Source organism: Brassica napus, chromosome C8 (assembly GCF_020379485.1).
Source record: "Brassica napus cultivar Da-Ae chromosome C8, Da-Ae, whole genome shotgun sequence".
NCBI lineage: Eukaryota > Viridiplantae > Streptophyta > Magnoliopsida > Brassicales > Brassicaceae > Brassica > Brassica napus.
In genome coordinates this window covers 30,996,407-31,011,393 of record NC_063451.1, presented here as the reverse complement: position 1 = coordinate 31,011,393, position 14,987 = coordinate 30,996,407, and the positions used below count along the sequence as shown (strand labels likewise).

Sequence of the window (14,987 nt, the reverse complement as noted above, 5' to 3'; positions counted from 1 at the left end):
ATCATGGTTTCGGGACTATACCGTCATAAAGCCTTCTCAGCTATCGGAGCGTTTTGCGTTTCTTGTTTTTCCCGTTTTTGTAACTTTTGCTTCTTTTTGTGTTTGTCATCTCCATTTTTCTAATTGACATAGTCATCTCATTTGCTTCAACAAAAGACTACTTTTCTTTTTATAAACAGAAGATTTGATAAACATCGTTAATTCTGCTTGAAAAATTGTTATTTATTTCCTAAATCACATGAAAAAAAACTTTCATGATCTGAAAACAAACGGAGCAAGATTCCATTCTGATAATGGAAATTGATCAAAACAGGGTAAAAAAACAAAAAAGGAGAGTGTACAGATGGTTTCATTCAATCCCTAACAAAAGATTCATATCATTTCTGCTCCTCTGCTGGCTTTGGAGGCGTTGCTTCCTTGATCTCATCTGCAGCTTCATCCTGATCCACACCAACAAAATAAATATTACTACAACCGTTACAATGTGTAAAAGAGAGAGAGAGGGAGAGGATAAGCAAACCTGCATGTCGGATGTCCAGAGAGTGAGGTTGTCACGTAGAAGCTGCATGATCAAAGTGCTATCCTTGTACGACTCTTCCCCTAGCGTGTCTAACTCAGCAATGGCAGCATCAAAAGCCTAAACCCATACACCCCCAAACAGAGAAACAAGAACAACACTTACTTTTCTTGATTATCCTACGAAATGGTGGTCAAAAATTAGTTTTACCGTTTTAGCGAGGTTACAAGCACGATCCGGAGAATTGAGGATCTCGTAATAGAACACAGAGAAGTTCAATGCCAAACCAAGACGGATCGGGTGAGTTGGAGCTAGCCCCTTCGCATTCTCCTGCAAATATCAAAATCCATAGCCATAACCTTCCTTTAACGCAGAATCTAAACCTAATCCAGAATCAGAAACTAATCTAGGTCTAATCCAACAACCTAATCAAGAGTCAACCAGATCTGAAGACGAACCTGAGCAGATTCGTAAGCGGAGAGAGTGTTATCAGCGGCATCATCTCTCTCCTTACCGATCTTGAACTCAGCCAAGTACCTATAGTAATCGCCTTTCATCTTGAGGTAGAAAACCTTGGAATCCTCGGAAGCGGCGGAAGGGACGAGCGCAGACTCGAGCAGCTTCAGGATCCCCTCGCAGATTCCCGCTAGCTCCGACTCGATCTTCGCCTTGTAGTCGCCGATCGTCTTGACGCGGTCGTCGTTGCCGCGGCTCTCTTCCTTCTGCTCGATCGAGGAGATGATCCGCCACGAAGCGCGGCGGGCGCCGATCACGTTTTTGTACGCGACGGAGAGGAGGTTGCGCTCCTCGACGGTGAGCTCGGCGCCGTCTGCGGCGGCGGACAGCTTCTCCATGAATTCGACCATCTCTTCGTACCTCTCGGCTTGCTCGGAGAGCTTCGCCATGTATACGTAGTCCTCGCGCGATGAAACTGCCATTGTGATATCTCAGATCGGAGAGTTTGTTTGTTTGATTCAGTTTATCTCCCTCTCTCTCTCTCTCTCTGTGTAGGTTAAAAGAGAGAAGGAGGAGGCGAAAGGAGTGGGGAGCGACAAACTGCGTTTTGATGATGAAAAGCGAGAGAGATAAAAGATGGAATCTGGACCGTTGGATTTGTACGGTTCAAAAGCGGGAAGGTCGTGCGTTTTATACGGAAAAAAGTTGGACGAAGATTCTATTCTTTGTTGGTGTTTCTTTTTACTTCTTGCGAAAATCTAATGCTATTTCCGAAATCAAAGCACAAATGTAAAGACATTTTTAGAAGTTTTTTTTCAAAACTGGCCTAAGACATTTCTTCTTGCTCGTATCTACAAAGGTAGATAATTAGATATCATAACAAGTTGACATTTTTACGGTCAACTTGTACCAGTAATCCATCCTATGTGTTGAACCACAACGGCGAAAACTGTTTGACTCAAGATCCATAATTAAACACATAAATTCTGATACACTCTCTGACGAACTCGACGACGTAAGTAAGAAAGTTGAGTTTGTAGAATAATGGAGATAGAAAAAGAATGCGGAATAAACATAGAAGATATACACCAATATTGATTACCCAGGGTTCACCTACATGTGGGAGCTTGGCTATGAGACAATTCACTATAATCTCAAGTACAAAGACATATCATCTCTCTCTCACACATAAGCCACAAGCCGGCTTGCTTGGTCTCAAAGGACCGGCCACAAAGGACCTTCTCAAGGACTCATAAAGGTCAAGAGATAATAGAACACATGAGCTCCTCTTATATAGTAGGAGTCTATTAGGTTAACCTAGTCGGATTAGGGCATTCACCCCTTTCCATAAACCTATTAGAAAATATTCCAAAATACTTGCAACTTCCATAACTCCATGAAAGTAATATTCCCAGGATCATGCCGACATCCATATCTCCATAAAAGTGACATTTCCTTTTCCTAACATGACGTCCTTGTCTTGGTTTAAGTTACTCAATCTTGTTTGATATCCATCACCAAATCCTGACGAAGTCCCTGATGGATTCTCTGACGTAGTCCTGAATCCCAACAAACTCCACCTTGATGACATCAAACATGATCCACTACTTAGGTTAATCAAACTCATGCTTTTCCAGGCGACACCGATGCTCTCGGCCATCCCAAGGAAATTAACAGCTTCCTAAAACTCAGGAACCACCTTGGTTACAAAATCAACAGGATCCCTTGAAGTACAAAACTTCTACATACTTGCATCACCTTGAGCGATATCCCGATGAAGTGCACCTTTCTGCCGACGTGCTTAGTCTTCTCATGATCCACATCTTTTGCTAAAAAACAGTGAAATTGAGAGTCAAATGATACCACCACCGTGTCTTGCTTAAATCCAAGCTTTTCAACTAAGCCCCTTAACCACATTCCTTCTATGACACCTCCAACCAGCGCCACTTCTATGACACCTCCAACTAGCGCCATACACTCTGCTTCAGTCGTTGACAGAGTCACTACAGTTTGTAGTCTTGATCTCCAGCTGATTGTATCACCACCAGCCATGTAAAAAATACTTCGAGATCAACAATCTTTTGTCCAAAAACAGAAGCAAAAGATTCGAATCACAAAATATTTCAACCATAAACGCTTCATTCTTAAGCATAATCTGATCTTGTATTCCAGTGAGGTATCTCCATACCCGCTCAGTCCAATGAATCATCTCAGGCTTACTAATCAACCTGCTAACCAACCCCAATGCATATCCCAGATCACACCTCGTGCCTATTATAGCATACATTTTGCTTCCGATAGCATTAGCATATGGAATATCCTCCATACCTGTCTCTGCTTCAGCATCGTCTAAGGCAGACAATTTTTTCTGAAGTAGACAAACGTGATTCTCTTTTCCACTAAGCTGAAATCCTTCTAGTTGCTTCATGTAAAACTCTTCTTCACTTAATCCTTGAAGAAGCACCGGTTTACACCAATAGCTCAAAGTCAAGGTTCTCTGTAGCAAAAAACCTCACAGATACATGTCTCACGATGGGTGAGAACACACCTTGATAATCAATACCCTCTCTTTGAGAGTATCCCTTAGCTACTAACCAAGCCTCGATCCTAGGCTTCTACAACACCAGTTATACCAGACTCCAGTTTAACACATCCACTTGCAGCTAATCGCTTCACGCTTCTCAGGCTCTCACAAGTTTCCAGGTTTTGCTCTTATCCAGTGAAGTCACCTCTTCACCACATGATTCACCCCATTGACCATTTTTCTCCGCTGCTCATCGCTCCATGATAGTCTTGAGTTTCTTTAGCACATACCTCATCAGCTACATATAGCATAAAACCTGCTATATCCTCGGATTCAGAGTACCGTGCAGGTGGCACTATTATTCTCCATACTCTGTCCACACCTAGCCGACATCCTTCAAGAATTTCACCTTGTTCAACATCTGCATCAATAGCTATGTCAGCTGTTTCGTCAACAGCTCCACCTGAAGTCTCAACTTCTGGTCTGATGCAGTATCACCTTGTTCACCATCTACGTCAACAACTATATCAGCTGTTTCATCAACAGCTCCACCTGAAGTCTCAACTTCTGGTCTGACGCAGTGTCCTCATCGATAATATAAAACCGTGGATTAAATTATTATAACCACCCTCCTAAACCAAGGACCACATAAACCAGTGATTCTTTAACCTTCCAGCGAAACCCGACACCCATCTTGCACCGCCGTTTGTACCAACGGAACACGCCGCTTAACTCCCCTGGTTAATAAGACTTTCGACAACAAGACCACATGGCAACATTCAAGGTCACCTTGAGGGTAACATCCACACCAGACTTGAAGTAACATTTGGAGATCCACACACAAAACTGTATGTACATACCTGAGAGCTTTACATGTATCATGTTTCCCAAAACTCTCACAGAACTCCACAAATTCAATCGTCCTCTTTATCGATCACCCCCTTCTGGGGACAGAATTTGTAGATTCCTCATATGCATGTGCCCAAGACGTCTATGACACAAGACTATTTCATTCATTGATGGTTTCTTCCCGCCACTGTGATTTTCACCTGACGCAGTTTCTCCATCTACTAGGTATAATGACCCAGACAAGGTTCTCCGAAGAGCTAGTTTACCATGCTTGTAAAACATAGCCTTCCCATGTCTCAAAGCCTTCATAAGCTTTGTTGATTGTACCAATCCATTGCACTCCTACCATGCAATTATTACCAAGAAGTACTTTCCCTGAAGTCAACTCTTGAAAACATGTGAAAAACAATCCCTCCTACATGTCATGTAGTAAGAACATCCATAACCAATCACCCATGTATCATGACGCTGCTTATCTGTCACCGATAGTCCATCACCCTCTGGAATTATGATGCTTTGTATCTATTACCGATAGTGCATCACCCTTTGAATCATGACGCTTCATATCTATTACCGATAGTGCATCACCCTTTGAATCAGGACCCATCACAACCGCTGCTTCATCTTCTTTACCATACTTCTTCTTTGTACATAACAGTAATTCCTGGTACCACTGCTTCTCGCAGAACCAGCAGGTAATTCTAGACCCTGAGCTTGATCTAGAACTGACCCCAAACATTCCTCACAAGATCTTTTTTCTCAGACTCGCCTCTAGCATAATATCATTCACCAACATCATGTGAAACCCTAGAGGTTTTAAGATCTTGATCTTTAGACCTTGCAGCACCCGTCACCTCTTCCAACGACAAAACATCCTTGTCGTACTTAAGCGTTTTCTTGAGAGAGCCAAACTGTGAAGGTAGCGAATTCAACAACAGAACCGCCTTGCACCTCCTCTAACACAGTTACAATCACGCTTGACTGGTAAGACACAATCTTCAAGAGGCCATCAATATTCTCATACTCAGAGTACAGCCATCTTGAAGGTATATAGTATGTGATGCAAGTGAATTATATCCAGTGGAGTATTAGAAAGATATAACATCTCCAGTGCAGATCATGAAGAAGCCGTTGAAGTACACAACTTGTTCTTCCTTAACACATGATCTCCCATACTGAGGCTGATCAGATTCATCGCCGTCTCTGATCTTCCAAGCCTTTCAGCTTCCTCTTTCGCCAATCTCTCCCTGTAAACATCTTCGTCTTCCTCCTTCTGAATCGCCGATACAGAAGGTGACATAGACTCTTCTAACACATCCTTTAAACCAAGGACAGACAGATGTGCAAGCATCCTCTTCTTCCACAATGAGAAGTCACCCTTCCCATCAAAATGCTCCACCTCAATTCTTGACTTCTCCATTGACAACGACACCAACCAAGGCTCTGATACCACTTTGTTGAACCACAACGGCGAAAACTGTTTGACTCAAGATCCAGAATCAAACACACAAACTCTGATACACTCTCTGACGAACTCGACGACGTCAGTAAGAAAGTTGAGTTTGTAGAATAATGGAGATAGGAAGAAGAATGCAGAATAAACATAGAAGATATACACCAATATTGATTACCCAGGGTTCACTTAGATGTGGCTACGTCCCTGAGGCCTGGCTATGAGGCAATTCACTATAATCTCAAGTACAAAGACATAACACCTCTCTCTCTCACACACAAGCCACAAGCCGGCTTGCTTGGTCTCAAAGGACCGGCCACAAAGGACCTTCTCAAAGACTCATAAAGGGCAAGACATAATAGAACACACGAGCTCCTCTTATATAGTAGGAGTCTATTAGGTTAACCTAGTCGGATTAGGGCATTCACCCCTTTCCATAAACCTATTAGGAAATATTCCAAAATACTTGCAACTTCCATAACTCCATGAAAGTAATATTTTCATGATCCTGCCGACTTCCATATCTCGATAAAAGTGACATTTTCTTTTCCTAACATGACGTCCTTGTCTTGGTTTAAGTTACTCAATCTTGTTTGATTTCCATCACCAAATCCTGACGAAGTCCCTGATGGATTCTCTGACATAGTCCCAAATCCCAACACTATGGATGGCGATCAATTCAAGCTGGAAAGGATTTGCTTCTTAAAGGTCTTCATGTGCAGATTGGTAATGGACATGATACTAATGTCTGGACAGACAAATGGTTACCTGTTGTTCCTCCTCGTCGAATTACTCGTAATCCGACTTACTTCGGCTCTAATGATGATATGAAAGTCTGTGAGCTCTGGACAGAGGAAACAATGACATGGAACATAAATAAATTGGAAGAGATGTTCACTCTGGAAACAATGAAAGTCTGTGAGCTTTGGACAGAGGAAACAATGACATGGAACAAAAATAAATTGAAAGCGATGTTCACTCTAGCTCAAACAATTTGGCTTTCACGTTTTGCTCCTAAAGATAAATTTGTATGGCCTTACGCTAAGGACTCGCTATTCTGTAAAATCAGGATATTGGGTAGCTTCTCATGAAGCTGAAGAGGATGAAGATGATACTGAAAATCTACTATGTCCAGGGGATATAACTCTAAAAAGAAATTACGGAACATAAAGATGTATCCTAAAATACAGAATTTGATATGAGAACAATTTTTAGAGCACTCCCGGTGGCAACAAGACTTCAGATGCGTGGTATACAGGTAAATCCTATTTGCCAAAAATGTTGTGTTGCGGAAGAAAGTATCAATCCCTCTTCTTTGAATGTCAATATGCTAGGGCTGTCTGGAGGGCTAGTGATATTCGAGACTTGTTTAATCCCTCAAATGTGCTTTAGACAAATATAAGGATATGTTTGGATCTTGCAGGCACTAGAGACGTTCAAGATGACATTCGATTACGACCGCTTCAGATCTTATGGGCATTATGGAAATCGCGAAATGACTTTCATTTTAATAAAAGGAATGTACAACCACCACTACAAGAAAACAATACTTTAACGACTACAGTATTAGTAGCTAGTTGGTCGTAATATGGGCATTACGACCAATTAACTTCGAAAATCGATTGGTCGTTAGAAGCTGGTCGTAATTAATTATTAGAGGCACATTGGTCGTAATATTACGACTAGACATATTAGTCGTACACTGGTCGTAACCTTACGACCAATTTACCTCTAATGTTAATGACTACTTTACATCGACTTTAGATGTTCATCGGCTGTAAATTTGACCAACTTTACTTACTTATTTTCAAATTTTGTATTTATTTACGAATTTTATATATTAATTAAAATCAAATATTTAAATTTAGTTTGATTTAATTTTTAAAATTTTGATAAAATTAAAAGAAAATATCTAACATTCGTAAACATAATAATATCCATAGTATAAAACATTCAAAATACAAATTAATTAAAACCAAAAAAACTAAGCATTAAGGTTTATTTCGTCGAAGAAGTCGGATGATGTGCCGGAGGTAGAAGCTGATGGATCCGGCTGTCCGAGAAAGGTACTCCCATAAGAGTTTCTAGGCGCAAGCTTTCTAAGTCTCTTTCTACCGCCAGCCATAGCAATATCGTCAATCTGAAGAAAAAAAACCAAAAAAATAGATGGTTATAAACAATTCAAAATTTTTATATAAAAATAATCTAAACCTATTCTAATTCCATCATAATCTAACTCTATCCTAATCTACTTCTATCCTAAACTAATTCCATACCTAATCTAATCACCTAACTAACCACCTAAAACTAAACAAAAAAAAAACTTACCTAGAGAGAGAAGGGAATTCGTTGTTAGGGAGAAGAGAATGAGCAACCAAATGGCTTCGCGAGGTCTGAGTATATATAGAGTTTTGGTGTTAGTCGTAAATGGGTTGTAATATTACGACCAATGAGAGACTAGCGGTCGTAAAGGAGACGTAAATTTACGACCAATGGGGGACCAAATAATATTACGACCAATTAGGGACTAAATAATTTTTTTATTTACGACCAATTAAGGACTAATAGTCGTAAAGAAGAATTAAAATTACGACCAATGTGGGACGAAGTCCTTTACGACCAATTAGGGACCAATGTGGGAAGAATTAAGATTAGTCGTTCTTTACGACTACTTAGCTTCGTTTTGTGTTTATACCCTAAAACCGAAACCCCAAACCCAAACATCATAAGTTTTATACACTTCAACCCCAAAGTACAAAGATTTTTTTTTTTAAACTAAGTTCATATATAATTGAGCAAACATGATAATAAGTTATATATTATTTGTAATGCAATACAAAGAGGTTAATCATATAATAAAACACAAACACTGTAACATAATCAAATTCGATCACTCGTCATCAGAAACATCATCCACTTCATCATTTTCTTCAAATTCATCTTCGTTGGCTTCGTCTGTTGCATCGTATGGAAGTTCTTCATATCCCTGGTTGTGTGGATCAATAAGTAAGATATCATTTGTAGCTTGCTCAGGTACTTCTACTTCATTTACGACATCTTCTTGTAAAGGCGGTTGTTCATCAGTCACAAGACTCGGGCCCGAGGTGTAACTTTTATAGCGGCTAACCAAGATATTCCAAATTGTCTGATCCTCGGGTATGGAATAAAACAAACTTGGTCTGCTTGAGATGCCAATATGTAGGGTTCAAATATGTTGTACCTCCGTGTAGCATTTATATCAACAACTCCAAACTTGCTATATCGAACACCTCTATTGATGGTGGGGTCAAACCAGTCACATTTGAAGAGAACGCATTTCAGCTTCACAAGGCCGGGAAACTCCACTTCGATGATCTCTTGTAAGATTCCATAGATATCAGTTTCACCTTTCACACATACTCCATAGTTCATTGTTGCTCGCCGACTTCCATATTTGTAAGTGTGAAAAGTGTAGCCTCGTGTGAAATACATAGATGTTGTGGTGACCTTAACGACCGGACCTTGTATCAATTCGTGAAACCACTGAAGATAGAATGGATCATTATAATCAACCTGGATCATCAACATATATTTATAAATATATAACTTCATTAATTATATAATAAATAACATATTTATGTTTGATAATAACTTAACCACGAATGTGCAACTATGTTTCTTGTAAATTGGTCGTTAATCATATGGTAGCTTGTCGATGTAATTTAGTCGTACATTTACGACCACATTACGACTACCTGAAAGTGTGGTCGTAAATGCGAAGTTAGTTTACGACTAAAACTTTTAGTAGCAAAATTATGTCTAAGTTACGACGGACTTTAACATAGTCGTAAGTTAGACATAATGTCGAAGTTAATTTACGACTACACATTTGTAGTCGTAAATGGTAGTCGTTACTCTCACGTTTTCTTGTAGTGCGTAAGACCTTTTCTCAAAGAGCTTACTTGGTTTACAGGAATGGATTCAAGCGCAAGGCTACGAAGGGGGTCAGGCTCAACATAATCAAGTTAGAATTATAAGGAACTTTTCAAATCATTGGGAACCTCCTCCTCAAAGTTGGTACAAACTCAATTTTGATAGCAGTTTCCGGGTATCTTCTCATTGTGTTGGTATAGGCTGGATCCTTCGGGACTATGAAGGTAAATATTTTGCAGCAGGTGCACCGCAGGTTTATAATGTTCATTCTGCTTTCCAAGCAGAAGCAGCGGCTTTCCTTCTTTCCCTTCAGTTTGTATGGAGTAGTGGTTGGAGACAGGTTTGGTTTGAGAATGATTGTAAAGGTTTGGTCGATATAATTAATCAGGGACTTGACAGTGTGGAACTGGGGAATTTACTAACGGAAATTAGGCATTGGATGAGCAAACTTCCACTGTGCTCTATTGATTTCATTCATCGTGAGAAGAATCAAGCCGCAGATGCCTTGGCCAAGAAGTCTTATGATTATCATGATTATTCTAGATTTAATGTACCTCCTGAACCGTTAGTTAAGTTAAGTATTTGTATTTCCCTTTTACAGTTTAATTAATAAAATCCTTTTTAGTCGAAAAAAAAAGAAGAGCGAGAAGAAAAGGGGATCGAATCTGGACCGTTGGATTTGTACGTTCAAAAGAACGGAGGGTTATTTTGGCCGAGTGGTTTAAGTGTACCTTGGAGGACTTTTTCTTGGGTTCACCTCAGATCCACCAACTAATAGAAAATTGTCATTTTACATCTAGTATTTTTTAATTAATGAAACAAAATAACTTGCCAAATTGTATTATGCTTTTAAAATAAAAAATAAAAAATTAAATAAATAAAAATAACAATAGTTCTAAAAAAAGATTATTTAAAAAAATATTTATTTTTTAAGATTTAGAGTTTAGTGTTTAAGATTTATAATTTAGAATTTATCCAAATGTTTAGTGTTTTTCCAAGGGTTTAGGGTTTACCTAAGGGTTTAGGGTTTACCCAAGGGTTTAGAGTTTACCCAAGGGTTTAAGGTTTTCCCAAGGGTTTAGGGTTTAGGATTAGAGTTTAGGGTTTAGTGTTTTGTTGACAACATGTTTAGTGTTTTTCCAAGGGTTTAGGGGTTTACCCAAATATTTAGGGTTTACCCAAGGATTTAGGGTTTATGATTTGAGTTTAGGGTTTAGTATTAGAGTTTAGGGTTTAGTGTTTTGTTGACAACATTTTTTTTTTTGAATTCGTTTTTTATATATTATTTTTATTTATTTTTAAATTTTATTTTGAAAAAATAATATAATTTGCCAAGTTATTTGGTTTCCTTAATTAAAAAATACTAGATTTAAAATGACAATTTTCTATTGGTTGGTGAACCTAAAGGTTCATCCTAGGGGGTGAACCCAAGAATAACTCTTAAACGAGTATCTTACGCGTTGAGTTCGGTTCTCTTATGTACGAAAATTTTAATTTATGAAGTTTTTTAAAATTTATTAATAGTTTATTTCCTCAAGTGTAATTCCGCAGTATGTATTTTCATGCGTCTGATTGTCAACTAGAATCGGCCCGGTCCAAATCCGTTATGCCCGTAAATATTTAAGTCCGCCGGTCTGGAAATATATTGGGCTCAGAATTGAAAGCCCGGTCCAATCTTTATAGGTTTTTCGAAAAATAATTTGTTATTGTCACTTCTATCGTTTAATATATGTGAATTTTCATAAAAAATCGGTTTTAACTTTTTGTTTTAAAACATAAAATGAATTTAAACTTTTTTCTTTATCAAAAATGTTTTACTTTTTCGTATGCTTTAAAAACATATCATAAACAAACCACATTTAGTAAGATTTAAATAATCAGATATAAATTTAAACTAAATATATAATAGAACAAAATTTATGATAAACCTTGTCAAACGTGAAACGTTTCATACTTTGTATTTTTTTAAAGAAAACATGTTGTACATAAAAAGACAAAGTACATTTGCAAATTTTAAAATGTGACACTTTTAATGATCAAACAATAAAGTGCATTAACAACTTTCATATTTGCTTTATTAGAGTTTGTATCAAAAATATTAAATTAATATATCAATATTAATAATGACTTTGATCGTAAGAATGATAATATTTTAACTAAAATATAAAGTTTCGGGTTTTCGAGCCGGTCCTAGCCCAAACAGGTTTAATCCCAAAATATCCAAAGCCCAAATAGGTTTAGTTCAAAAAGTTTAATTTTCTTAGAGATTATAAAATTAAGTACAAACCCGATAATTTAGGATCGGACGGATTCTGGAAGCGGGTTTCGGCCGTAATTGAATGTCTAGTCTATGTACGAGCAGTTTGGTTATGAACTCCTTTTAGTAGAATCAATGATTCATTGTTACATAAAAAGACTTAAAAAAAAGAAGAAGACAACAATACCATGTCGTTATCACATCAGATGGCAGCGACCAAGTTAACAGTTGAGTAATTTGATAATTTATATTATAGACTTTATAGTCAATCTATCAAACACACTTTGACATATAATAACTTTCTCCTTAGAGCATAATTAACCCCAATTCTTAACTGGTTCTTAAGAGGTAGATCCCTCATTTTTTTTTAAAATCACCTATTCCTTCTCTTCTGCAAGAGGCAAGTTTGATAGGGTTTTTGTACTGTTCGCAGGCCCCACTGACACGTGACGATCCGCAATTGGTTCGTTTTTAATTTTTTTTTTTAAAAAAATAATAAAAAATAAAAAAAATAAGAATCCAAATAAGGTTTTAGGGTTAATGGTGCTCTTAGGTCTTACGAAATATTTATTTTGAATAGAAGGAAAATAATGTACTTTTGGTCAATTCAGTCATACAACTATCAACGATTTATGAATATAAACATGGATACATATTATATGTTAAAATAAATACTTCTTTGTTCGGAATTTTGATCTCTCTTATTACGAAATGCTTATCATATTTTTGTAAAACCTTTTTATTGGTGATAAAATGTCGATTACTTTGTTGTTTTCCTTTTCATCCGCGTTTGTTTTTTTTTTTTTACGTCAAAAGGTCATTCTATTAATAAAACTTGAGGTGGTCTAGGTTACCAAACCGGAATAGAACAACCAATAAAAATGTAACTCCGTATGGAAGTATCTAGCAGTTTTAGCTAAAAAGTCTGAAATCTGATTGCGCGCTCGTGGAAGTCCACGTGAATGATATTGAAGTCTTGGAAGCATATTTGTAGCGCCTCTATCCTGTTTTTTGACTATTACTATACTACTATCAGTTTATTTAAACGATTAGTGAAAATGATTCATTCTTTTAAGTTTTAACTAGAGCGCTACTAGACCAATCACAATATATTTTTGTCATGGTTCACATTGAATATTTTTAACCAAACGATGTTATTAAACAATACAAACCCATACAATCAACCTTAAGCCTTGCCATACTAAATGTTGTCATGATTCACACTTAATATTATTAACCAAACGATGTAGTAATTAAACAATACAAACCCACACAATCAAACTTAAACACCATACTAAACACGTGAGATTTTTCTTCTCTTGTTTAATGGGCCGGAGTTGGAGTTGACTGTCGAGGAGATCGTCGTCGACGTGGACGACAACAACATATCAAACAAATAAGCCGACGCAATAATCGAATAAGTTGGATTAAGAGTATTGAAACTAAAAGCACAACCCAAAATCCAAAATAAATTACAAGCATATAATCGATGATTGGATCGTCGGGTTTAACCAAAGCTACTGCAAAGAAGAATGCTGCCGATATACAAAGAACTGCCGCTACCATGAACATTACCAGAATTGTCATTATCACGCGGTTCCTGTAAACAACTGTAACATCAGATAACTAAAGTTTTCTGTTTTAATTTGTCTTAACCCCAAAAAGTTATCACTACGAGTAAACCATTAAAAAACTATGATTCATGAAAGTCCAATCAGATGAAGACTTTTTTAAGAAAACAATCAAACGAGTTTTCATGAGTAAGTCTAAGTCAACCACTGGCTGACATAGTTGGTACACACACCAAAGTGAACACCTTAATCTCAATTACATGAATATTGAACAATATGTGTATATAAAATTCATACTGAAGATGAATTGGATAGCAAGATTTGACCAAAATTGTAAGTCCGTAAAAAGCATGAAAACCTTAAAGGTTAAAAGGAGAAAGTTGATCTCAAAATATTCTTAATATAGTTCACTTCATGTTCGATAATATCTTGTCAAATCTCATATTGGCATAAAATTTTCAAATTAATAATCTAAACGTATTGTACAAAGTTGATACAACTAATCTCTTACCTCAGTAGAAACCCGCTGAAGAAGAGAAGAATTAGGCTCATAGAGGCAGAAAACGATATCGTACTACTAATAACCATTCCAAGATACAACACACGCTTTGAACTATTGTCCCCCAGTACCGAAGTTCCAGCTTTGTCCTTACAAGACAAATTGTCAGGAGGTGCAGAAGTACAGATGTCACTTTGCCAAACGCCTCCTGGAGGATTAACCATAACTTGAAAACTCATACCGGCTATGACCGTCGCTGCAACCATCAGATTGCCTCTTGTTTTCTCTAACCAATCACCTTGACGATTTAGATATTTTGTGAATCCTATGGACGATTCTTCGGGTTGATTTGCTTCACTGTTAATCTCCATGATTTTAAACTATGGATATAACAAAGATGATATTCTTTCTTAGTTATATATATAAGTTTTTTTTAGGAAGGGTGATTGGAAAATTTTCTGGTTTGACAAGTCGACGATGTAGATAGTGAAGAAGTTTCTTCGTTTTGTTTATTTTTGTTTGTTTATAAACCTATTGCTGGGGTATATCTATTATTGCTTTTCTCTTTCAGGTTCCAACCTTGGAGGACATAGGTGGCATTCAGGGAGATTACACTCATACTCTTTTTCTCTAAAAGATGAAATTTTATTTTCATTTATTTACGTAGTTCCACTGAAATTGTAATTTTGCTCCATTCATTTTGGATTACACCCACGAGACACAAACAAAACACAACTTACACCCATGCTAAAATGCGTCTAAACATAACTGTAAACCCAATTTTGATATTTTACACATATAATCTTGCACACAACAAGACTAAGGATCCGAATAACATGCGGAACAACTGCGGTGCAGTCCTAATATTAACAAAAAGAAATATATATATATATATATATATATTTGTTATTATTAACTGTTGTGCGGTGCAATTCGGATCGTTACCATT

At 37.3% G+C, this 14,987-nt stretch overlaps 2 protein-coding genes across 3 annotated transcripts; both read right to left on the bottom strand.

The window, feature by feature from the left end:
- Positions 1 to 201: 201 nt before the first annotated feature.
- LOC106425974 (14-3-3-like protein GF14 omega) lies at positions 202 to 1,606 on the bottom strand. The gene is made up of 4 exons (XM_013866687.3): positions 976 to 1,606; positions 728 to 847; positions 521 to 637; positions 202 to 440 (listed from the first exon to the last, which is right to left on the bottom strand). Exons 1-4 carry the CDS (start codon positions 1,453 to 1,455, stop codon positions 378 to 380), a joined length of 780 nt encoding a protein of 259 aa, XP_013722141.1. The 5' UTR covers positions 1,456 to 1,606; the 3' UTR covers positions 202 to 377.
- An 11,568-nt stretch (positions 1,607 to 13,174) lies between these two features.
- Positions 13,175 to 14,559, bottom strand: BNAC08G05940D. Of its 2 annotated transcripts, none has more exons than XM_013866637.3 (2): positions 14,051 to 14,517; positions 13,175 to 13,568 (listed from the first exon to the last, which is right to left on the bottom strand). In XM_013866637.3, exons 1-2 carry the CDS (start codon positions 14,407 to 14,409, stop codon positions 13,292 to 13,294), a joined length of 636 nt encoding a protein of 211 aa, XP_013722091.1. In that variant the 5' UTR covers positions 14,410 to 14,517; the 3' UTR covers positions 13,175 to 13,291. The 2 variants fall into 2 exon arrangements, with proteins under 2 accessions (XP_013722091.1, XP_022566697.1); XM_022710976.2 differs by having other exon boundaries at positions 13,362 to 13,578; positions 14,051 to 14,559.
- Positions 14,560 to 14,987: the final 428 nt, after the last annotated feature.